A 22,353-nucleotide genomic window follows, 5' to 3' on the forward strand; every position below is an offset into this window, starting at 1 on the left:
GGGGGCTCTGCAGCCCCTGAGCTCCCTGGGGCCGTTCCTGCCTCGCTCTTTGTGCATCAGTGACACCTCTGGGGGTGCCAGGGCTCAGCGTGTTCACACAGAGCTACCAGCCACTGCCAGACAGTGCTACAGCCCATAATGTATCACAGAGCACAGGGCCACAGCAGAGAGAAAGGAAAACCAAAATAGACATAAAACCTGCAGTTAATTTCAGTTGTTTCAATCAGAAAATGCCAGAGCATTTGAGGCAGCTTTGCAGTATTGTTATTGTCCTTTTGCATCCAGCCCCTATACCAAGACTAAATAAATTATTATAAATTAGCATAATTATAATAATTATAAATAATTATAAGTTATTGACAATAATTAAACTCATAGAATTACCTAAATGATATTATACTTGAAGGTAGCTAATATAAGTCACATTAATTTAGTTAGTGGTATTTAAATATATATTCTTAATCTCAGTGATGAGAACATTTATATCATCTACAGTGCTTGAAGCATTGCATTAGAGATTAAACTACTTGTTTTCTATAGTAAAATATTACAATTTTGAATGGGCTCCAGATTTTATTACAGTTCCTAACTCATGCAAACCTTGCGCTTCACAAATCTTTCTAAGGGCAGAATCTTTAGCAGTGTCATTTCTAATTTGGGATTGCTGAAAATCAGAATAAGGGAGTGAAAACCTGGAAAAGTGTACTGAAATACTAAAATAAGTAATGACATATGACTTCTCTTCTTTGTGACATAAACCATATTTAAGACCAAACATACAAAGTTGATGCTGTACATCACTAAGAAGGAGAAAATAGATTTCATGGCTCTGATGTGGGCATCCATGCTGAGGTCCTTCACGGAGTTTTTCTGCATCTTGCGTTTGTGTGTCCAGAGAGAAAAGAGAAGGAAAACAGCAGAGAAGATGACTGCCATGAATGAAGCAGCATATCCAAATCCAGAGAGAAAAAAAGAAGGGAAGAAATGTTTATCCATTTTGATATTTGCTTTCCCAAAATTTCCTTGTTCGGTGGAATTGTGGTTGTTGCAGTGCGGTTTATCAGCGATGTCGTAGGCAATGATGCCAACAGTCAAAGCTAAAATCCCTGACCCCAACAAGAGCCAGGGCACCATCCTGTCAATTTTGACTTTCAAGTAGATGAAGAAGCTGTTCCTGAAATTGGCAATTTTTATACAATAAAACCCACAAAGACAGGCTGAAATCCATAAGTTGGAATGGTCAAAAAAGGCATTAAAAAATACAGCTAGTTGAAGTATGGGGTGAACATAAAGGTAATTGGGATAAATAAATGAAAGAAATAAATATGCCCATGAGAAGCACAAACAGCAAATCCTGGTGCATCCCAGCAGCAGCAAGATCTTCTCATTAGAGTTCAGGGTTTTCTTTTTGACCCAGGCAAGGCAAAGCACACAAACGATGAAAGCGTTTATCCACATGCCAGCAAACGCCTCCAGGGTGACGATGGCCACAGTGGTGGCCCCGTATGAAGTGACATTGGATTGCTGTGGAGAGTGACAAGCTTCCATGCTGCGAGCTGGGGAGCAGAGCTGTGCTGGCCAAGGGGCTGTGGCAGCAGTGCCTGAGGCAGGTCAGTGGCTGCTGGTGCTGGAGTGTCAGGGATGGCAAGAGGAGCTTTATAGAGCTCCTGCTGCTGCTGCTGCTGCTGGTGGTGCTGGGGGGGATTTTGGTGCCGCTGGTGTGGGGAGCAGGGCAGGTGCAGGGATGTAAATGTGCTGGGTATCCCCTTACCCGGGGCCAGTGTCACTCTTGACTATTTGAATGTTGCTTCAGGGGGGCTGTGTTGGGTGACACAAAGAGCCGAGATGTTTTTCTGCGGTGGAGAGTGCTGTGCATTTGAGAGTGAGCCCTGTTTGATCAGGGTCAGGCTTCAGGATCTGAGCTCCTCTGTCCCTTTGTCATCTACAATGATCAAGTAAAATATTCTTTATTTTGGTAATTTTTGAGTTTGATGAAGGGCAGAGCATTGCCTTGAGAATATTTTAATTTCCTGATAGTGCCTGTTGTGTACTTTGTGCTTTATTGTGTGTTTCCTCCTCTCTGGTTTTGCTGACAAAACAGAAAACACTGTAGATTTTAGCGGTTTTTTTTTTTTTCTTTTCTCTTTTTTTTCTCTTTTATTTCTTCTTCTCTCCATTATGTTTCTGGAAAAATGGAAGTTGTTTCTATTACAACAGGTGTGAAGATGACCTGTCTGTGCTGAGTCTGAACTTGTACAGAAGCATTAAATGAATATTTGTAGTCATTTCGGAATGTTCCTACCCAGTTCTGTGCCCCCACTTCGACTCTTCAATCCACACTGCTGCTTTCTTTTACTCCCCTTTTTCCCATCTTCCTTGTCCCCTGCGAAGACTGGAGAGGAGAATTCGAGGAACAAAAGGCAAAGATCATAGTTTAAGATGAAAACAATTTACTGGAAACAGCAATGAAATAAGAAAATGAACAGTAACAGTAACAGCAACACTACTGATGCCAGAGTGTATAAGAAAAGAAATTATTCACATGGTAATAACTTCCCAATAACAGACAATAAGAAAAGGATCTCCCTCTCCCCAAAAGATAGACCCTTTCCCTTGGCCTCTCCTGTTCCCTTCAGTGAGATAGTATAAAATAACCCTTGAGTACTGGCCCTGCCCTCTCCCAGCCACTGCAGAAAGTAACCCCATCCTGGTCAGAACCAGGACAAAATGTTACAATAGCAAGTCCACACTGTGGCCGTGGTTTGGAATCAGCTCTTCGTGGGGAATCTGGTACATTAAAAAAATAAAGGTGTATCTACATCAGAGTCTCCAGTGCTGGGTTTTCAGATCAAGAAGATATGGATCGGGAGGCTGCTCTTTGTTCAAATCCAGCCCTCTCGCACCACTCAAGAAGAGGGAGGATTCTCCAGGCCATTGTATCTACCAGCTTATGTGGATTTTTTGGATGTCCTTGTGCATCTCAAAATGCATCAGACAGTTGATTTTATGCATATGGAGGGACACACAGCTGTATTGGATCTGAGAGACATCACACACAAACTGCGTTGCTTCCATCTGAGCTTGGTTTAGGATGAAAATCTTCCCTCTCCAGAATCCTTTTCTTCTTTCTTTATTACTGAAAATCCCAAATGATTAGCCTTGGTTAGCTAATTGCTTAGGCTATTAGTTGTCCAGTTTCTTCTGAGGAAATCCATTTCATCCATAACTGAACTTCAATGACCAGAATGGCACAATTGTTTCAGGATACAATGCTGGAAAACAAAATGAAATCTCAGGGCAAATGTTGCAAACTTATTATGGAAATATTAATTCAGCTCCAAATCCTTCTTAGCTAGAGAAGGTGGATTGGCATGCTATAAAGTGGCATTAATTGTTTGCTTGTTTCTGGGCAGTTGCTGTTTAAGGAGAGTTGGGTAGTTTGGTGAGACGGCCTGCTAGAATGTGTGGTCTGTGGAAAAAGAGATATTGTAGTGGTCGAGAGGTTGCTCTGGCCTAAATGGTTGTATCCCTCAATTCAGAAGCAGGAAGGAAGCTTTTTGAAGGTGAGATGAGAAATGCACACCTAGCATGAGGTATAAGGACCCTCTGAACCTGAGCTGGTAAAATAAATGACTAGTTCAGGTTCTGCTCTGTTCATGCTGGTGTGAAGGAAACTCTCCTGTCTCACCACCCAGGAGGCCTTCTGACACTCGTGCCCCCCCACCAGAGATTGTCACTGCTGGGACCAAAGCCCTTTCACAGTGGGCAGCTGGCCCACTCCACTGCCTTCACACACCACACTCAGCGCCAGGTTTCCTCACCAGCTTGGCACTGGGTTTCCCATAGTAGAGTCTCAGACCTCCGGATCTTTAAAGCAGTTTAATCATGGCACAGTAACTCAGAAGCAGTTCAAGCTGGGTGCCTGTGAGGAGGTAACCCAAACAATTGGATCCCTGGGATTTTGAGTCCTTCCAGCCCATGCACATGATGATTGGAGTGTCTTAAGTGTTCAGTCACCTGGCTGGTGCCACAGGTCCCTGTACCCCTTGCTGTGCAAGGGTTGACACCAGGGTTGGGACTCCCAGTGCTTCCCTACAATCTGCAGCTCACATTGCAGCTGCTCACTGAGCTATCTGCACTGAATGTATTCCTCCACACTGGAACTATTTCACATTTTCAGGCCCTGTCATGGTGAGTTGACCTTGAGCAGCTCTCAGAGCTACACTCAGTCACTCCTTCACTCTCACTCTGGAGCAGTGCAGGGGAGAAAAATAAGATGCAACTGCTCATGAGTAAAGATAAAGACAGGGAAATCACTCACCAGTTATTCTCTCAGACAAGTTCTTCTCTCAGACAAAGCAGACTCGACACAGGGAAAATCAATTTCATTTATTGCCTATTGAAAACAGAGTAGGATGATGTAGAACACACACAAAACTAGAATATTTTATCTTCACCCCCCAGTAATCTCAGGCTCACTCTAACTCATTCTGAGATTCTCTACCACCTCCTCTCCTCAGCAGCACAAGAGGACAGGGAATGGAGGTTGTAGTCAGTTCACAAAAAGTTGTCTCCTCCACTCCTCTCCTGATCCAGCATGGCTCCCTCCCATGGTCTGCAGTCCCTCAGGACTTCTCTTTAACCAGAGGAGCCACAGCGGTCACTGATGAGATGAGCAGTGTCCTGTGTTGGGTTCATGGAGTGCCTGGAACTGGCTTTCCCCAGCATGGGACAGCATTGGCCTTGCCCCATTGAGACCCCACAGGCCCTCAGCTGCAGCAGCTGGCCCAGGCACCCCGTACATCTGCTCATCAGAGATTGTGACATTATTCCTCGCTGCACCTTGTACAAAACCCACGTTCCTGGGTGTTTCACTGAGCCAGAGTGCACTGGGCAAAGGCAATGTCATCAGCAGGTCAGAGCAGGCCAGGAGAGCAGTGACACAGAGCAGGGAATGCTGTCCTTGCAGGCAGAGAGGACACGCAGGGCTGGAGAGGGAAGGGGGCTCTGCAGCCCCTGAGCTCCCTGGGGCCGTTCCTGCCTCGCTCTTTGTGCATCAGTGACACCTCTGGGGGTGCCAGGGCTCAGCGTGTTCACACAGAGCTACCAGCCACTGCCAGACAGTGCTACAGCCCATAATGTATCACAGAGCACAGGGCCACAGCAGAGAGAAAGGAAAACCAAAATAGACATAAAACCTGTTGTTTCATTCAGTCAATTCAATCAGTGAAAATCAAAACATTTGAGGCAGGTTTGCACCATGATTATTGCTCTTTTGCATCCAGCCCCTGTAAAAGGTCTAAAGGACTTTGCTATTGATAATAATTTAATTCCAATTGCTGATTTAATTCAATGCAAATAATGATTTATTTACCTCATAATAATATCAGTTCAAAGAATTTGAAATACATACAGCTGAACATGTCTAAGATCTATACTGCCTGGAGAGTTGCAATGAAAATTAATTTAACTTATTTTCTCTGAAGATATTTTGCATGAGCTACAGCTTTTGTTACAGTTTCTACTTCATGCAAACCTTGCACATCACACCGGAAAGAATGTTAAGCAGTGCCTTTTCCAGCTTGGGATTGCTGAAAATCAGAATAAGGGAGTGAACACCAGGATAAGCATGTTGAAATAAGTAAACAAGAAATTGAATGTTATTTTCGTGCGATGTTGAATAAATTAGAGTCAGGATGAAAGACATAAAGTTGATGCTGTACATCACTAAGAAGGAGAGAATAGATTTCATGGCTCTGATGTGGGCATCCATGCTGAGGTCCTTCATGGAGTTTTTCTGCATCTTGCATTTGTGTGTCCAGAGGGAAAAGAGAAGGAAAACAGCAGCAAAGATGACTGCCATGAACGAAGCAGTATGTAAAAAGCCAGTTAGAAAATTAATAGGGTAAAAATGTTCCTCTATTCTGATAGTTGATTTAAAAATTCTTCCTTGGCAGGTGAAATTGAGGTTTTTACAGATAGCTTCATCAATAGTGATGTAGACAAGAATTCCAATAATCAGGGAGAAAATAACTGACCCCAACAAGAGCCAGGGCACCATCCTGTCAATCTTTACCTTCAAGCAGATGAAGAACCTGTTCCTGAAATTGGCAATTTTTATACAATAAAACCCACAAAGACAGGCTGAAAACCACAAGTTGGAAGAAAAAAAAAAGCTATAAGCACCTTGAGTTAGTTGAAGTATGGGATGAATCAGAAGGTAGTATGGGTAAATTTTTGAGAGAAAGTAATATATCCATGAGAAGCACAAACAACAAAACCTGGAACATCCCAGCAGCAGCAAGATCTTCTCATTAGAGTTCAGGGTTTTCTTTTTGACCCAGGCAAGGCAAAGCACCCAAACGATGAAAGCGTTTATCCACATGCCAGCAAACGCCTCCAGGGTGACGATGGCCACAGTGGTGGCCCCGTATGAAGTGACATTGGATTGCTGTGGAGAGTGACAAGCTTCCATGCTGCGAGCTGGGGAGCAGAGCTGTGCTGGCCAAGGGGCTGTGGCAGCAGTGCCTGAGGCAGGTCAGTGGCTGCTGGTGCTGGAGTGTCAGGGATGGCAAGAGGAGCTTTATAGAGCTCCTGCTGCTGCTGCTGCTGCTGCTGCTGCTGCTGGTGCTGGGGGAGATTTTGGTGCCGCTGGTGTGGGGAGCAGGGCAGGTGCAGGGATGTAAATGTGCTGGGTATCCCCTTACCCGGGGCCAGTGTCACTCTTGACTATTTGAATGTTGCTTCAGGGGGGCTGTGTTGGGTGACACAAAGAGCCGAGATGTTTTTCTGCGGTGGAGAGTGCTGTGCATTTGAGAGTGAGCCCTGTTTGATCAGGGTCAGGCTCCAGGATCTGGCCTCCTCTGTCCCTTCCTTTACCTGTGACGATCATACAGAGCCCTGGCTGTGCTCAGCACGGAACGCTCAGGGGACTCACTGTCCTTTTCAGGCTGACAGTTGGGGTGCTGCAATGTTCAGCCTAGATGCTGGGAAAGTGGAGTTTATTTTGATCCTTCCCAGGCATTGATATCCGTGTTTGCTTTACCACTGGCATTACCTTGAGAGTAAGTCAAGAGTTGAATACAGTGAACTATTTCATGTTTCACCTGCTGTGGAGAGGTGATCTTAGGGAGCAGGCAGCCCCCATGCAGCTGCTCCTTCCCTCTCACCCATAAACAGGGGGTGAAGCATAGGATGGAAAAGCTGATGGACTGAGATAAAGGCAGGGAGATCACTCACCATTATGCTCACAGACAAAGCTAACTTGACATGAGTAAAAGGAATTTAATTTATTTACCTACTGAAAGTAAAGTAGGATGATGAGAAGCAAATGGAAAACACAGCCTGCTGCCTTTGCCACCCTTTCCTCCCAGACTCAACCTCACTCCTTCATCCTCAGCTCCTCCACCTCCACACAGGGGGAAGTAGAATAGGGATTGCAGCCAGCTCTTAACAAGTTGTCTCCTTGACTCCCTCCTCCTCAAGCCCTTCCCCTGATCCAGCACCAAACCTGGGTGTTTCACTGAGCCAGAGTGCACTGGGCAAAGGCAATGTCATCAGCAGGTCAGAGCAGGCCAGGAGAGCAGTGACACAGAGCAGGGAATGCTGTCCTTGCAGGCAGAGAGGACACGCAGGGCTGGAGAGGGAAGGGGGCTCTGCAGCCCCTGAGCTCCCTGGGGCCGTTCCTGCCTCGCTCTTTGTGCATCAGTGACACCTCTGGGGGTGCCAGGGCTCAGCGTGTTCACACAGAGCTACCAGCCACTGCCAGACAGTGCTACAGCCCATAATGTATCACAGAGCACAGGGCCACAGCAGAGAGAAAGGAAAACCAAAGTAGACATAAAACCTGTTTATTGTCGCTTTTTCATCCAGGGAATTCCCAAACATGTGTGACAGCTTTGTAGTATTGTTCTTCCCTGTATTGCAGCCAATTTGTGTACCAGTGTTCATATTTTCTGTTACATTAAGAGTATAGAAATTTGGCAGAAAATGAACCTTTTGCTGGTCCTCAGAGCTCAAAGGGCCAGGATGTAGCTCAGCTTCATTTCTGATTATTTAAGCATGTAAGTCTTGTCATGTCCAATGAGAACTTTCACAGTCACAACATCACAAATAATGCATTTTATTGTAGAAACACACATTTGGACTTGCTACTAAGAAATACACTCACTGCATGAAGTCTAAATATATTTCAAAAAAACTCAAACCAGAAGTGCAATGGGTAACTCATTGAGCACAACTTCACCATCAGTTAGGCCTCTAAATAGAATTTTTACCAGGGTACATTCTGACACAGTTGGAAGAGCAAATCTTTACAGAAGGTGTTCCCTGCTTTGGAGAGCAAAGCAATCCTGCTGTCCTGTCTGCACAGGGGGGTCATATTGCCATCCTGTGCCAGGCTGGATTTCAAATGCCAAATGTCTGCTTCTGGGAGAAGTGCAAATGTGGAGGGTGAGGCTGCAGTCAAAATACCCAATTGCTGCCATGGTAAATGGTGGTGGGCAGGCAGCTGATGAGGAAATGAGGGATACCAAGGGCTCTGATTGCAAAGGCTGTGAGTCTTGGGCAGGGGCTGAACACTTCATTAGCATCACTCCCTCTTCCACTGGGCTCAGGCAGAGGTAAGGGGCCTCTGCCTGATAATCCCTCACCCCTGCAGCAGACGCTCATGGCCACATGAATCCCTTCAGCACACAGGGGGACAGGCATCATTCCTACAATCAGGGCTAAATGACTTTGATAAGAACTAAAATATAGCTCAAGGATTTAGCTAAATCTAAATACAATAATAATATCTTGAACTCAGAAACATTTAGCTCAATAGATATGAATGATGTTTTTTGCGCTGAGATGTTGAAGAGTGAACATTGGTATCATCTACACTGCCTGGAGAGCTGCATTAGAAATTAAACTACTTCTTTTCTGTGGTGAAAGATCAACATTTTGCACGAGCTCCAGTTTTTATCAGAGTTCCTACTTCATAGAAAAGTCACACTTCACACAGGAGAAAATCTTTAGCAGTGCCTTTTCCAGCTTGGGATTGCTGAAAATCAGAATAAGGGAATGAACTCCTGGAAAAGCAAACAGATATATGGATATAAGAAGTCTCATAATATTTTCATCCTCCATGTTATAAATTATTGTCGAGACCAAACATACAAAGTTGATGCTGTACATCAGTAAGAAGGAGAGAATAGATTTCATGGCTCTGATGTGGGCATCCATGCTGAGGTCCTTCATGGAGTTTTTCTGCATCTTGCGTTTGTGTGTCCAGAGGGAAAAGAGAAGGAAAACAGCAGAGAAGATGACTGCCATGAATGAAGCAGCATATCCAAATCCAGTGAGAAAAAAGGAAAAGAAAAATCGTTTATCCAGTCTAATACTTGGTTCCCAAAAATTGCCGAGGCAGGTGATATTGCTGTTGTAATTCGGCAGAGATTCAGTGAGGTCATAGATAATGATGCCGACAGCCAAGGCTAAAATCTCTGACCCCAACAAGAGCCAGGGCACCATCCTGTCAATTTTTACTTTCAGGTAGGTGAAGAAGCTGTTCCTGAAATTGGCAATTTTTATACAATAAAACCCACAAAGACAGGCAGAAACCAACAAGTTGGAATAGTTAAAAAAGTTTGTAAAAGATGAAATTAACTGAAGTATTGGGTGAACATGAAGGGAATCGGGATATATTATTAAAAGGAATTCATTTACCCATGTGATACACAAACAACAAAACCTGGAGCATCCCAGCAGCAGCAAGATCTTCTCATTAGAGTTCAGGGTTTTCTTTTTGACCCAGGCAAGGCAAAGCACACAAACGATGAAAGCGTTTATCCACATGCCAGCAAACGCCTCCAGGGTGACGATGGCCACAGTGGTGGCCCCGTATGAAGTGACATTGGATTGCTGTGGAGAGTGACAAGCTTCCATGCTGCGAGCTGGGGAGCAGAGCTGTGCTGGCCAAGGGGCTGTGGCAGCAGTGCCTGAGGCAGGTCAGTGGCTGCTGGTGCTGGAGTGTCAGGGATGGCAAGAGGAGCTTTATAGAGCTCCTGCTGCTGCTGCTGCTGGTGCTGGTGGTGCTGGGGGGGATTTTGGTGCCGCTGGTGTGGGGAGCAGGGCAGGTGCAGGGATGTAAATGTGCTGGGTATCCCCTTACCCGGGGCCAGTGTCACTCTTGACTATTTGAATGTTGCTTCAGGGGGGCTGTGTTGGGTGACACAAAGAGCCGAGATGTTTTTCTGCGGTGGAGAGTGCTGTGCATTTGAGAGTGAGCCCTGTTTGATCAGGGTCAGGCTCCAGGATCTGGCCTCCTCTGTCCCTTCCTTTACCTGTGACGATCATGCAGAGCCCTGGCTGTGCTCAGCACGGAGCGCTCAGGGGACTCACTGTCCTTTTCAGGCTGACAGTTGGGGTGCTGCAATGTTCAGCCTAGATGCTGGGAAAGTGGAGTTTATTTTGATCCTTCCCAGGCATTGATTTATATGTTTGCTTTACCACTGGCATTACCTTGATAGTAAGTCAAGAGTTGAATAGAGTGAACTGTTTCATGTTTCACCTGCTGTGGAGAGGTGATCTTAGGGAGCAGGCAGCCCCCACACAGCTGCTCCTTCCCTCTCACCCATAAACAGGGGGTGAAGCATAGGATGGAAAAGCTGATGGACTGAGATAAAGGCAGGGAGATCACTCACCCATTATGCTCACAGACAAAGCTAACTTGACTTGAGGAAAAGGAATTTAATTTATTTACCTATTGGAAGTAAAGTAGGATGATGAGAGACAAATGGAAAACACAGCCTGCTGCCTTTGCCACCCTTTCCTCCCAGACTCAACCTCACTCCTTCATCCTCAGCTCCTCCACCTCCACACAGGGGGAAGGAGAATAGGGATTGCAGCCAGCTCTTAACAAGTTGTCTCCTTGACTCCCTCCTCCTCAAGCCCTTCTCCTGATCCAGCACCAAACCTGGGTGTTTCACTGAGCCAGAGTGCACTGGGCAAAGGCAATGTCATCAGCAGGTCAGAGCAGGCCAGGAGAGCAGTGACACAGAGCAGGGAATGCTGTCCTTGCAGGCAGAGAGGACACGCAGGGCTGGAGAGGGAAGGGGGCTCTGCAGCCCCTGAGCTCCCTGGGGCCGTTCCTGCCTCGCTCTTTGTGCATCAGTGACACCTCTGGGGGTGCCAGGGCTCAGCGTGTTCACACAGAGCTACCAGCCACTGCCAGACAGTGCTACAGCCCATAATGTATCACAGAGCACAGGGCCACAGCAGAGAGAAAGGAAAACCAAAGTAGACATAAAACCTGTTTATTGTCACTTTTTCATCCAGGGAATTCCCAAACATGTGTGACAGCTTTGTAGTATTGTTCTTCCCTGTATTGCAGCCAATTTGTGGACCAGTGTTCATATTTTTCTGTTACATTAAGAGTATAGAAATTTGGCAGAAAATGAACCTTTTGCTGGTCCTCAGAGCTCAAAGGGCCAGGATGTAGCTCAGCTTCATTTCTGATTATTTAAGCATGTAAGTCTTGTCATGTCCAATGAGAACTTTCACAGTCACAACATCACAAATAATGCATTTTATTGTAGAAACACACATTTGGACTTGCTACTAAGAAATACACTCACTGCATGAAGTCTAAATATATTTCAAAAAAACTCAAACCAGAAGCGCAATGGGTAACTCATTGAGCACAACTTCACCATCAGTTAGGCCTCTAAATAGAATTTTTACCAGGGTACATTCTGACACAGTTGGAAGAGCAAATCTTTACAGAAGGTGTTTCCTGCTTTGGAGAGCAAAGCAATCCTGCTGTCCTGTCTGCACAGGGGGGTCATATTGCCATCCTGTGCCAGGCTGGATTTCAAATGCCAAATGTCTGCTTCTGGGAGAAGTGCAAATGTGGAGGGTGAGGCTGCAGTCAAAATACCCAGTTGCTGCCATGGTAAATGGTGGTGGGCAGGCAGCTGATGAGGAAATGAGGGATACCAAGGGCTCTGATTGCAAAGGCTGTGAGTCTTGGGCAGGTGCTGAACACTTCATTAGCATCACTCCCTCTTCCACCGGGCTCAGGCAGAGGTAAGGGGCCTCTGCCTGATCATCCCTCACCCCTGCAGCAGACGCTCATGGCCACATGAATCCCTTCAGCACACAGGGGGACAGGCATCATTCCTACAATCAGGGCTAAATGACTTTGATAAGAACTAAAATATAGCTCAAGGATTTAGCTAAATCTAAATACAATAATAATATCTTGAACTCAGAAACATTTAGCTCAATAGATATGAATGACATTTTCTGAATTGAGATGTTGAAGAGTGAACATTGGTATCATCTCCACTGCCTGGAGAGCTGCATTAGAAATTAAACTACTTCTTTTCTGTGGTGAAAGATCAACATTTTGCATGAGCTCCAGTTTTTATCAGAGTTCCTACTTCATAGAAAAGTCACACTTCACAAAGGAGAGAATCTTTAGCAGTGCCTTTTCCAGCTTGGGATTGCTGAAAATCAGAATAAGGGAATGAACTCCTGGAAAAGCACACAGATATATGTATATAAGAAGTGTCATGATATTTTTATTCTCCATTTTATAAATTATTGTCAAGATCAGACATACAAAGTTGATGCTGTACATCACTAAGAAGGAGAAAATAGATTTCATGGCTCTGATGTGGGCATCCATGCTGAGGTCCTTCATGGAGTTTTTCTGCATCTTGCGTTTGTGTGTCCAGAGAGAAAAGAGAAGGAAAACAGCAGAGAAGATGACTGCCATGAATGAAGCAGCATATCCAAATCCAGTGAGGAAAAAAGAAGGGAAGAAACGTTTATCCAGTCTAACTCTTGTTTCCCAAAAACTTTCAAGGGAAATGACAGTGAGGTTCTTACTTGGCGCATCTTCAGTGATGTCATAAGCAATGATGCCGACAGCCAAGGCTAAAATCTCTGACCCCAACAAGAGCCAGGGCACCATCCTGTCAATTTTTACTTTCAGGTAGATGAAGAAGCTGTTCCTGAAATTGGCAATTTTTATACAATAAAACCCACAAAGACAGGCTGAAACCAACAAGTTGGAATAGTTAACAAAGGTTGCAAAAGTTCCAAGTAGTTGAACTGTGGTGTTATTATAAATGTAATTGGGATAAAAAAATGAAAGGAAGTAGTAAACCCATAAGAGGCATAAATAGGAAATCCTGGTGCATCCCAGCAGCAGCAAGATCTTCTCATTAGAGTTCAGGGTTTTCTTTTTGACCCAGGCAAGGCAAAGCACACAAACGATGAAAGCGTTTATCCACATGCCAGCAAACGCCTCCAGGGTGACGATGGCCACAGTGGTGGCCCCGTATGAAGTGACATTGGATTGCTGTGGAGAGTGACAAGCTTCCATGCTGCGAGCTGGGGAGCAGAGCTGTGCTGGCCAAGGGGCTGTGGCAGCAGTGCCTGAGGCAGGTCAGTGGCTGCTGGTGCTGGAGTGTCAGGGATGGCAAGAGGAGCTTTATAGAGCTCCTGCTGCTGCTGCTGCTGCTGGTGGTGCTGGGGGGGATTTTGGTGCCGCTGGTGTGGGGAGCAGGGCAGGTGCAGGGATGTAAATGTGCTGGGTATCCCCTTACCCGGGGCCAGTGTCACTCTTGACTATTTGAATGTTGCTTCAGGGGGGCTGTGTTGGGTGACACAAAGAGCCGAGATGTTTTTCTGCGGTGGAGAGTGCTGTGCATTTGAGAGTGAGCCCTGTTTGATCAGGGTCAGGCTCCAGGATCTGGCCTCCTCTGTCCCTTCCTTTACCTGTGACGATCATGCAGAGCCCTGGCTGTGCTCAGCACGGAACGCTCAGGGGACTCACTGTCCTTTTCAGGCTGACAGTTGGGGTGCTGCAATGTTCAGCCTAGATGCTGGGAAAGTGGAGTTTATTTTGATCCTTCCCAGGCATTGATATCCATGTTTGTTTTACCAATGGCATCACCTTGAGAGTAAGTCAAGAGCTGAATAGAGTGAACTATTTCATGTTTCACCTGCTGTGGAGAGGTGATCTTAGGGAGCAGGCAGCCCCCACGCAGCTGCTCCTTCCCTCTCACCCATAAACAGGGGGTGAAGCATAGGATGGAAAAGCTGATGGACTGAGATAAAGGCAGGGAGATCACTCACCCATTATGCTCACAGACAAAACTAACTTAACTTGAGGAAAAGGAATTTAATTTATTTACCTATTGGAAGTAAAGTAGGATGATGAGAAGCAAATGGAAAACACAACCTGCTGCCTTTGCCACCCTTTCCTCCCAGACTCAACCTCACTCCTTCATCCTCAGCTCCTCCACCTCCTCCCCAACAGCCACACAGGGGGAAGTAGAATAGGGATTGCAGCCAGCTCTTAACAAGTTGTCTCCTTGACTCCCTCCTCCTCAAGCCCTTCCCCTGATCCAGCACCAAACCTGGGTGTTTCACTGAGCTAGAGTGCACTGGGCAAAGGCAATGTCATCAGCAGGTCAGAGCAGGCCAGGAGAGCAGTGACACAGAGCAGGGAATGCTGTCCTTGCAGGCAGAGAGGACACGCAGGGCTGGAGAGGGAAGGGGGCTCTGCAGCCCCTGAGCTCCCTGGGGCCGTTCCTGCCTCGCTCTTTGTGCATCAGTGACACCTCTGGGGGTGCCAGGGCTCAGCGTGTTCACACAGAGCTACCAGCCACTGCCAGACAGTGCTACAGCCCATAATGTATCACAGAGCACAGGGCCACAGCAGAGAGAAAGGAAAACCAAAATAGACATAAAACCTGTTTATTGCTGCCATTTCATCCAGGGAATTCCCAAACATTTGTGACAGCTTTGTAGTATTGTCCTTCCCTGTATTGCAGTCAATTTGTGTACCAGTGTTCATAATTTTCTGTTACATTAAGAGTATAGAAATTTGGCAGAAAATGAACCTTTTGCTGGTCCTCATAGCTCAAAGGGCCAGGATGTAGCTCAGCTTCATTTCTGATTATTTAAGCATGTAAGTCTTGTCATGTCCAATGAGAACTTTCACAGTCACAACATCACAAATAATGCATTTTATTGTAGAAACACACATTTGGACTTGCTACTAAGAAATACACTCACTGCATGAAGTCTAAATATATTTCAAAAAAACTCAAACCAGAAGTGCAATGTGTAACTCATTGAGCACAACTTCACCATCAGTTAGGCCTCTAAACAGAATTTCACCAGGGTACATTCAGACACAGTTGGAAGAGCAAATCTTTACAGAAGGTGTTCCCTGCTTTGGAGAGCACAGCGATCCTGCTGTCCTGTCTGCACAGGGGGGTCATATTGCCATCCTGTGCCAGGCTGGATTTCAAATGCCAAATGTCTGCTTCTGGAAGAAGTGCAAATGTGGAAGGAGAGGCTGCAGTCAAAATACCCAGTTGCTGCCATGGTAAATGGTGGTGGGCAGGCAGCTGATGAGGAAATGAGGGATACCAAGGGCTCTGATTGCAAAGGCTGTGAGTCTTGGGCAGGGGCTGAACACTTCATTAGCATCACTCCCTCTTCCACCGGGCTCAGGCAGAGGTAAGGGGCCTCTGCCTGATAATCCCTCACCTCTGCAGCAGACGCTCATGGCCACATGAATCCCTTCAGCACACAGGGGGACAGGCATCATTCCTACAATCAGGGCTAAATGACTTTGATAAGAACTAAAATATAGCTCAAGGATTTAACTAAATCTAAATACAATAATAATATCTTGAACTCAGAAACATTTAGCTCATTAGATATGAATGATGTTTTTTGAGCTGAGATGTTGAAGAGTGAACATTGGTATCATCTCCACTGCCTGGAGAGCTGCATTAGAAATTAAACTACTTCTTTTCTACGGTGAAAGATCAACATTTTGCATGAGCTCCAGTTTTTATCAGAGTTCCTACTTCATAGAAAAGTCACACTTCAGCCAGGAGAGAATCTTTAGCAGTGCCTTTTCCAGCTTGGGATTGCTGAAAATCAGAATAAGGGAATGAACTCCTGGAAAAGCAAACAGATATATGCATATAAGAAGTCTCATAGTATTTTCATCCTCCATGTTATAAATTATTGTCGAGACCAAACATACAAAGTTGATGCTGTACATCACTAAGAAGGAGAGAATAGATTTCATGGCTCTGATGTGGGCATCCATGCTGAGATCCTTCATGGAGTTTTTCTGCATCTTGCGTTTGTGTGTCCAGAGGGAAAAGAGAAGGAAAACAGCAGAGAAGATGACTGCCATGAATGAAGCAGCATATCCAAATCCAGTGAGGAAAAAAGACGGGAAAAAATGTTTTTTCTCTCTGAATCTTGCTTCCCAAAAATTACCAAGGGAGGTGAAAGTAAGGTTGTTACTCGGCAGAGTTTCAGTGAGATGATAGATAATGATGCTGGTGGACAAGGCTAAAATCCCTGACCCCAACAGGATCCAGGGCACCATCCTGTCAATTTTTACTTTCAGGTAGATGAAGAACCTGTTCCTGAAATTGGCAATTTTTATGCAATAAAACCCACAAAGACAGGCTGATACCCACAAGTTGGAATGGTTAAAAAAGGTCGAAAATGATGAAATTAATTTAAATATGGGGGGAACATAAAGGTAAGTTGGATGAATTATTAAAAGAAAGTGGTATATCCATAAGAGGCATAAATAGGAAGTCCTGGTGCATCCCAGCAACAGCAAGATCTTCTCATTAGAGTTCAGGGTTTTCTTTTTGACCCAGGCAAGGCAAAGCACACAAACGATGAAAGCGTTTATCCACATGCCAGCAAACGCCTCCAGGGTGACGATGGCCACAGTGGTGGCCCCGTATGAAGTGACATTGGATTGCTGTGGAGAGTGACAAGCTTCCATGCTGCGAGCTGGGGAGCAGAGCTGTGCTGGCCAAGGGGCTGTGGCAGCAGTGCCTGAGGCAGGTCAGTGGCTGCTGGTGCTGGAGTGTCAGGGATGGCAAGAGGAGCTTTATAGAGCTCCTGCTGCTGCTGCTGCTGGTGCTGGTGGTGCTGGGGGGGATTTTGGTGCCGCTGGTGTGGGGAGCAGGGCAGGTGCAGGGATGTAAATGTGCTGGGTATCCCCTTACCCGGGGCCAGTGTCACTCTTGACTATTTGAATGTTGCTTCAGGGGGGCTGTGTTGGGTGACACAAAGAGCCGAGATGTTTTTCTGCGGTGGAGAGTGCTGTGCATTTGAGAGTGAGCCCTGTTTGATCAGGGTCAGGCTCCAGGATCTGGCCTCCTCTGTCCCTTCCTTTACCTGTGACGATCATGCAGAGCCCTGGCTGTGCTCAGCACGGAACGCTCAGGGGACTCACTGTCCTTTTCAGGCTGACAGTTGGGGTGCTGCAATGTTCAGCCTAGATGCTGGGAAAGTGGAGTTTATTTTGATCCTTCCCAGGCATTGATATCCATGTTTGTTTTACCAATGGCATCACCTTGAGAGTAAGTCAAGAGCTGAATAGAGTGAACTATTTCATGTTTCACCTGCTGTGGAGAGGTGATCTTAGGGAGCAGCCAGCCCCCACGCTGCTGCTCCTTCTCTCTCACCCATAAACAGGGGGTGAAGCATAGGATGGAAAAGCTGATGGACTGAAATAAAGGCAGGGAGATCACTCACCCATTATGCTCACAGACAAAGCTAACTTGACATGAGGAAAAGGAATTTAATTTATTTACCTACTGAAAGTAAAGTAGGATGATGAGAAGCAAATGGAAAACACAACCTGCTGCCTTTGCCACCCTTTCCTCCCAGACTCAACCTCACTCCTTCATCCTCAGCTCCTCCACCTCCTCCCCAACAGCCACACAGGGGGAAGTAGAATAGGGATTGCAGCCAGCTCTTAACAAGTTGTCTCCTTGACTCCCTCCTCCTCAAGCCCTTCCCCTGATCCAGCACCAAACCTGGGTGTTTCACTGAGCCAGAGTGCACTGGGCAAAGGCAATGTCATCAGCAGGTCAGAGCAGGCCAGGAGAGCAGTGACACAGAGCAGGGAATGCTGTCCTTGCAGGCAGAGAGGACACGCAGGGCTGGAGAGGGAAGGGGGCTCTGCAGCCCCTGAGCTCCCTGGGGCCGTTCCTGCCTCGCTCTTTGTGCATCAGTGACACCTCTGGGGGTGCCAGGGCTCAGCGTGTTCACACAGAGCTACCAGCCACTGCCAGACAGTGCTACAGCCCATAATGTATCACAGAGCACAGGGCCACAGCAGAGAGAAAGGAAAACCAAAATAGACATAAAACCTGTTTATTGCCGTCATTTCATTCAGGGAATTCCCAAACATTTGTGACAGCTTTGTAGTATTGTTCTTCCCTGTATTGCAGCCAATTTGTGGACCAGTATTCATATTTTTCTGTTACAATAAGAGTATAGAAATTTTGCAGAAAATGAACCTTTTCCTGTACCTCATAGCTCAAAGGGCCAGGATGTAGCTCAGCTTCATTTCTGATTATTTCCAATTCAGCATCTCAGTTGTGTCGTGTGCAATGAGAACTTTCACAGTCACAGCATCACAAATAATGCATTTTATTGTAGAAATACACATTTGGACTTGCTACTAAGAAATACACTCACTGCATGAAGTCTAAATATATTTCAAGAAAGCTGAAACCAAGAGTGCAATGTGTAAGTCATTGAGCACAACTTCACCATCAGTTAGGCCTCTAAACAGAATTTCACCAGGGTACATTCAGACACAGTTGGAAGAGCAAATCTTTACAGAAGGTGTTCCCTGCTTTGGAGAGCACAGTGATCCTGCTGTCCTGTCTGCACAGGGGGGTCATATTGCCATCCTGTGCCAGGCTGGATTTCAAATGCCAAATGTCTGCTTCTGGGAGAAGTGCAAATGTGGAAGGAGAGGCTGCAGTCAAAATACCCAGTTGCTGCCATGGTAAATGGTGGTGGGCAGGCAGCTGATGAGGAAATGAGGGATACCAAGGGCTCTGATTGCAAAGGCTGTGAGTCTTGGGCAGGGGCTGAACACTTCATTAGCATCACTCCCTCTTCCACTGGGCTCAGGCAGAGGTAAGGGGCCTCTGCCTGATAATCCCTCACCCCTGCAGCAGACGCTCATGGCCACATGAATCCCTTCAGCACACAGGGGGACAGGCATCATTCCTACAATCAGGGCTAAATGACTTTGATAAGAACTAAAATATAGCTCAAGGATTTAGCTAAATCTAAATACAATAATAATATCTTGAACTCAGAAACATTTAGCTCAATAGATATGCAAGACATTTTCTGAACTGAGAATTTAAACCGTGAACATTGGTATCATCTCCACTGCCTGGAGAGCTGCATTAGAAATTAAACTACTTCTTTTCTACGGTGAAAGATCAACATTTTGCATGAGCTCCAGCTTTTATCATAGTTCCTACTTCATAGAAAAGTCACACTTCACACGGGAGAAAATCTTTAGCAGTGCCTTTTCCAGCTTGGGATTGCTGAAAATCAGAATAAGGGAATGAACTCCTGGAAAAGCACACAGATATATGGATATAAGAAGTCTTGTAGTATTTTCATTCTCTATGTTATAAATTATTATTGAGATCAAACATACAAAGTTGATGCTGTACATCACTAAGAAGGAGAGAATAGATTTCATGGCTCTGATGTGGGCATCCATGCTGAGATCCTTCATGGAGTTTTTCTGCATCTTGCGTTTGTGTGTCCAGAGGGAAAAGAGAAGGAAAACAGCAGAGAAGATGACTGCCATGAATGAAGCAGCATATCCAAATCCAGTGAGGAAAAAAGAAAAGAAAAATCGTTTATCCAGTCTAATACTTGGTTCCCAAAAATTGCTGAGGCAGATGAAATTGCTGTTGTTATTTGGCAGAGATTCAGTGAGGTGATAGATAATGATGCCGACAGCCAAGGCTAAAATCTCTGACCCCAACAAGAGCCAGGGCACCATCCTGTCAATTTTTACTTTCAAGCAGGTGAAGAAGCTGTTCCTGAAATTGGCAATTTTTATACAATAAAACCCACAAAGACAGGCTGAAACCAACAAGTTGGAATAGTTAAAAAAGGTTGTAAAAGATGAAATTAATTGAAATACGGGGGGAACATAAAGGTAATTGGGGTAGATTTTTAAAAGGAACTCGTTTACCCATGAGATGCTCAAAAAGCAAAACCTGGAGCATCCCAGCAGCAGCAAGATCTTCTCATTAGAGTTCAGGGTTTTCTTTTTGACCCAGGCAAGGCAAAGCACACAAATGATGAAAGCGTTTATCCACATGCCAGCAAACGCCTCCAGGGTGACGATGGCCACAGTGGTGGCCCCGTATGAAGTGACATTGGATTGCTGTGGAGAGTGACAAGCTTCCATGCTGCGAGCTGGGGAGCAGAGCTGTGCTGGCCAAGGGGCTGTGGCAGCAGTGCCTGAGGCAGGTCAGTGGCTGCTGGTGCTGGAGTGTCAGGGATGGCAAGAGGAGCTTTATAGAGCTCCTGCTGCTGCTGCTGCTGCTGCTGCTGGTGCTGGGGGGGATTTTGGTGCCGCTGGTGTGGGGAGCAGGGCAGGTGCAGGGATGTAAATGTGCTGGGTATCCCCTTACCCGTGGCCAATGTCACTCTTGACTATTTGAATGTTGCTTCAGGGGGGCTGTGTTGGGTGACACAAAGAGCCGAGATGTTTTTCTGCGGTGGAGAGTGCTGTGCATTTGAGAGTGAGCCCTGTTTGATCAGGGTCAGGCTCCAGGATCTGGCCTCCTCTGTCCCTTCCTTTGCCTGTGACTATCACTCAGAGTGGGGTTTGCACTGAGCAAAGTACAGCTAAGGCAGTGAGATGAATAATCAAGTCTGGGAATTCTAATCTGGAAATGTTCATATTGACCTGCTCTACCCTTTGTTTCTTTTCTCTTCCTACCTGTCCTAGCTCAGTACAGGACGAGAGGGTATGCAGATATTTTCTAAGTAAAGTAGTTCAGAGCATTATCCTTGTCACTTTTTGATTTTAAGCTCTATTTTAAGTTTTAAATATTACAGGAGGAAAAAACATATGGTAAAATTCTTTTAAAATCACAGGTATCTGTCCTTTATCTGTTTTTGTGGCTTTATGCTTGAAGTTGACAACATTACAGATTACAATATAACATGCAGTAAAATTTTCCTTTGATACCTGAACAATGCCCTGGATATTCAGAAGCCTCCTTGTTTGTCTCAGCACTATCAGTTTATCTCATAAAGGATTATCTGTCTATGACCTTTGCCAAAATTATTCCTGTCAGGGGATTTTGCTAACAGCCTCCTGCTCTTTCATCCAGCTAGGTATTTTTTATATATGCCTCCTATTTTTAATCATTATTTCTATCTAGAATTATAGATATTTATAATACTTTAAAAGCCGAGCAACTGCTGTTGTTATCCCCTGCTGTGTATTCTGAATGCTCCAGCTGTTAACCTGGAGGCATCTGACAAGTTCAGTCTTATGTTGATTTCAAGCTCTTGAATGGGAAAAAGACTTACATAAAAATGGGGAATCTGGATGGGTAATTTTTTTATTAAAAATGTGGCTGGGGCCACTTTGATATGACAGTTTTTCCAGTTCAGGAGATACTTGTTTTCATTCTTACTTTTATGAAGGACATAAATTTCAGCCACATTTCTGTTTGAGTTTATTTGTGTTCCAGTGGAGTTAAAACCAGTGCAAGCAGATTAACAAAAGGTATTATCTTCACTTAGTGACACCAGGTAGTGCCTGTGTCTAGGAATCCAGGGTGGATCTCCCTTTGGGTGTGACAATTCTGATGCACAGCAATTTTGGGCACTTCATGCAATGTGGTGTAAGAGACCAAAAGGCATCTGCTATACTAGGTGGAGTGGAAGAGGAACAGCTTTTCCCATCATCAAGTCTTTTACAGAACTGCAGCCAATGGAATAATGTGCATGCACTGCCCACCAGAGAGGACAAAATGAGACTGGTGTTGGAGCCCCTCTGCTATGGACCCAGGCTGAGAGCTGAGGCTGTTCAGCCTGGAGAAGAGAAGGCTCCAGGGAGACCTTAGAACCTAGTCCAGTGCCTAAAAAGTGTCCAAGAGATCCCCTATATATACCTATGAAAATAAATATATGCCCTCAGAATGACTTTAGACATCATCTTTAGGTTCTTGACTTATTTTAAAGGTACTAAAAACTAAGTGATTTTCAGACAGATCTACTTTTGCTTCAATTTTTTGCTTCCTTTCTCGCATCCACTGCCAAATATCTGGAAATATGGCCTTGGTGCTGTGTTTTCCCCCTCTTTGCTTGCCTGTGGAAACAGCTTTGACATGATGTATCTTGAGGCATGCTTATTTTACTAGTAGTGCGTCCTGTTCAGCTTAGGTGTCAGAAACAGCCATTCCTAAAATAAAGTGTTGAAGAACATTCATTTATGTTAGGTGAAAG

At 45.4% G+C, this 22,353-nt stretch overlaps 7 protein-coding genes across 7 annotated transcripts in view; 1 reads left to right on the forward strand and 6 right to left on the reverse strand.

The window, feature by feature from the left end:
- MEP1A (meprin A subunit alpha) overlaps positions 1-22,353 on the forward strand; it is a 51,854-nt gene that overhangs the window by 5,857 nt on the left and 23,644 nt on the right. The gene's annotated exons all lie outside the window — the stretch shown is intronic.
- On the reverse strand, positions 527-1,632 carry LOC111927508 (taste receptor type 2 member 2-like). The gene has a single exon (XM_023924390.2). It carries the CDS (start codon positions 1,546-1,548, stop codon positions 586-588), a length of 963 nt encoding a protein of 320 aa, XP_023780158.2. The 5' UTR covers positions 1,549-1,632; the 3' UTR covers positions 527-585.
- LOC147654575 (taste receptor type 2 member 116-like) lies at positions 2,131-6,475 on the reverse strand. Its single transcript, XM_086875639.1, has one exon. The coding sequence runs from the start codon at positions 6,473-6,475 to the stop codon at positions 5,522-5,524; it is 954 nt and encodes a 317-aa protein (XP_086731765.1). The 3' UTR covers positions 2,131-5,521.
- Positions 5,193-9,927, reverse strand: LOC147654576 (taste receptor type 2 member 9-like). Its single transcript, XM_086875644.1, has one exon. It carries the CDS (start codon positions 9,925-9,927, stop codon positions 8,974-8,976), a length of 954 nt encoding a protein of 317 aa, XP_086731770.1. The 3' UTR covers positions 5,193-8,973.
- LOC111927509 (taste receptor type 2 member 9-like) lies at positions 9,990-13,375 on the reverse strand. Its single transcript, XM_023924391.2, has one exon. The coding sequence runs from the start codon at positions 13,373-13,375 to the stop codon at positions 12,422-12,424; it is 954 nt and encodes a 317-aa protein (XP_023780159.2). The 3' UTR covers positions 9,990-12,421.
- On the reverse strand, positions 15,878-16,831 carry LOC111945089 (taste receptor type 2 member 9-like). Its single transcript, XM_086875640.1, has one exon. It carries the CDS (start codon positions 16,829-16,831, stop codon positions 15,878-15,880), a length of 954 nt encoding a protein of 317 aa, XP_086731766.1.
- Positions 19,343-20,329, reverse strand: LOC111927510 (taste receptor type 2 member 40-like). The gene has a single exon (XM_023924393.2). It carries the CDS (start codon positions 20,294-20,296, stop codon positions 19,343-19,345), a length of 954 nt encoding a protein of 317 aa, XP_023780161.2. The 5' UTR covers positions 20,297-20,329.

Source organism: Cyanistes caeruleus, chromosome 2 (assembly GCF_971803275.1).
Source record: "Cyanistes caeruleus chromosome 2, bCyaCae1.hap1.1, whole genome shotgun sequence".
NCBI lineage: Eukaryota > Metazoa > Chordata > Aves > Passeriformes > Paridae > Cyanistes > Cyanistes caeruleus.

What these genes read in the sequence shown, in the direction of transcription:
- LOC111945089 (XM_086875640.1), bottom strand. Translation starts at nt 16,831, where the DNA reads ATGGAAGCTTGTCACTCTCCACAGCAATCCAATGTCACTTCATACGGG.
- LOC147654576 (XM_086875644.1), bottom strand. Translation starts at nt 9,927, where the DNA reads ATGGAAGCTTGTCACTCTCCACAGCAATCCAATGTCACTTCATACGGG.
- LOC147654575 (XM_086875639.1), bottom strand. Translation starts at nt 6,475, where the DNA reads ATGGAAGCTTGTCACTCTCCACAGCAATCCAATGTCACTTCATACGGG.
- LOC111927509 (XM_023924391.2), bottom strand. Translation starts at nt 13,375, where the DNA reads ATGGAAGCTTGTCACTCTCCACAGCAATCCAATGTCACTTCATACGGG.
- LOC111927508 (XM_023924390.2), bottom strand. Translation starts at nt 1,548, where the DNA reads ATGGAAGCTTGTCACTCTCCACAGCAATCCAATGTCACTTCATACGGG.
- LOC111927510 (XM_023924393.2), bottom strand. Translation starts at nt 20,296, where the DNA reads ATGGAAGCTTGTCACTCTCCACAGCAATCCAATGTCACTTCATACGGG.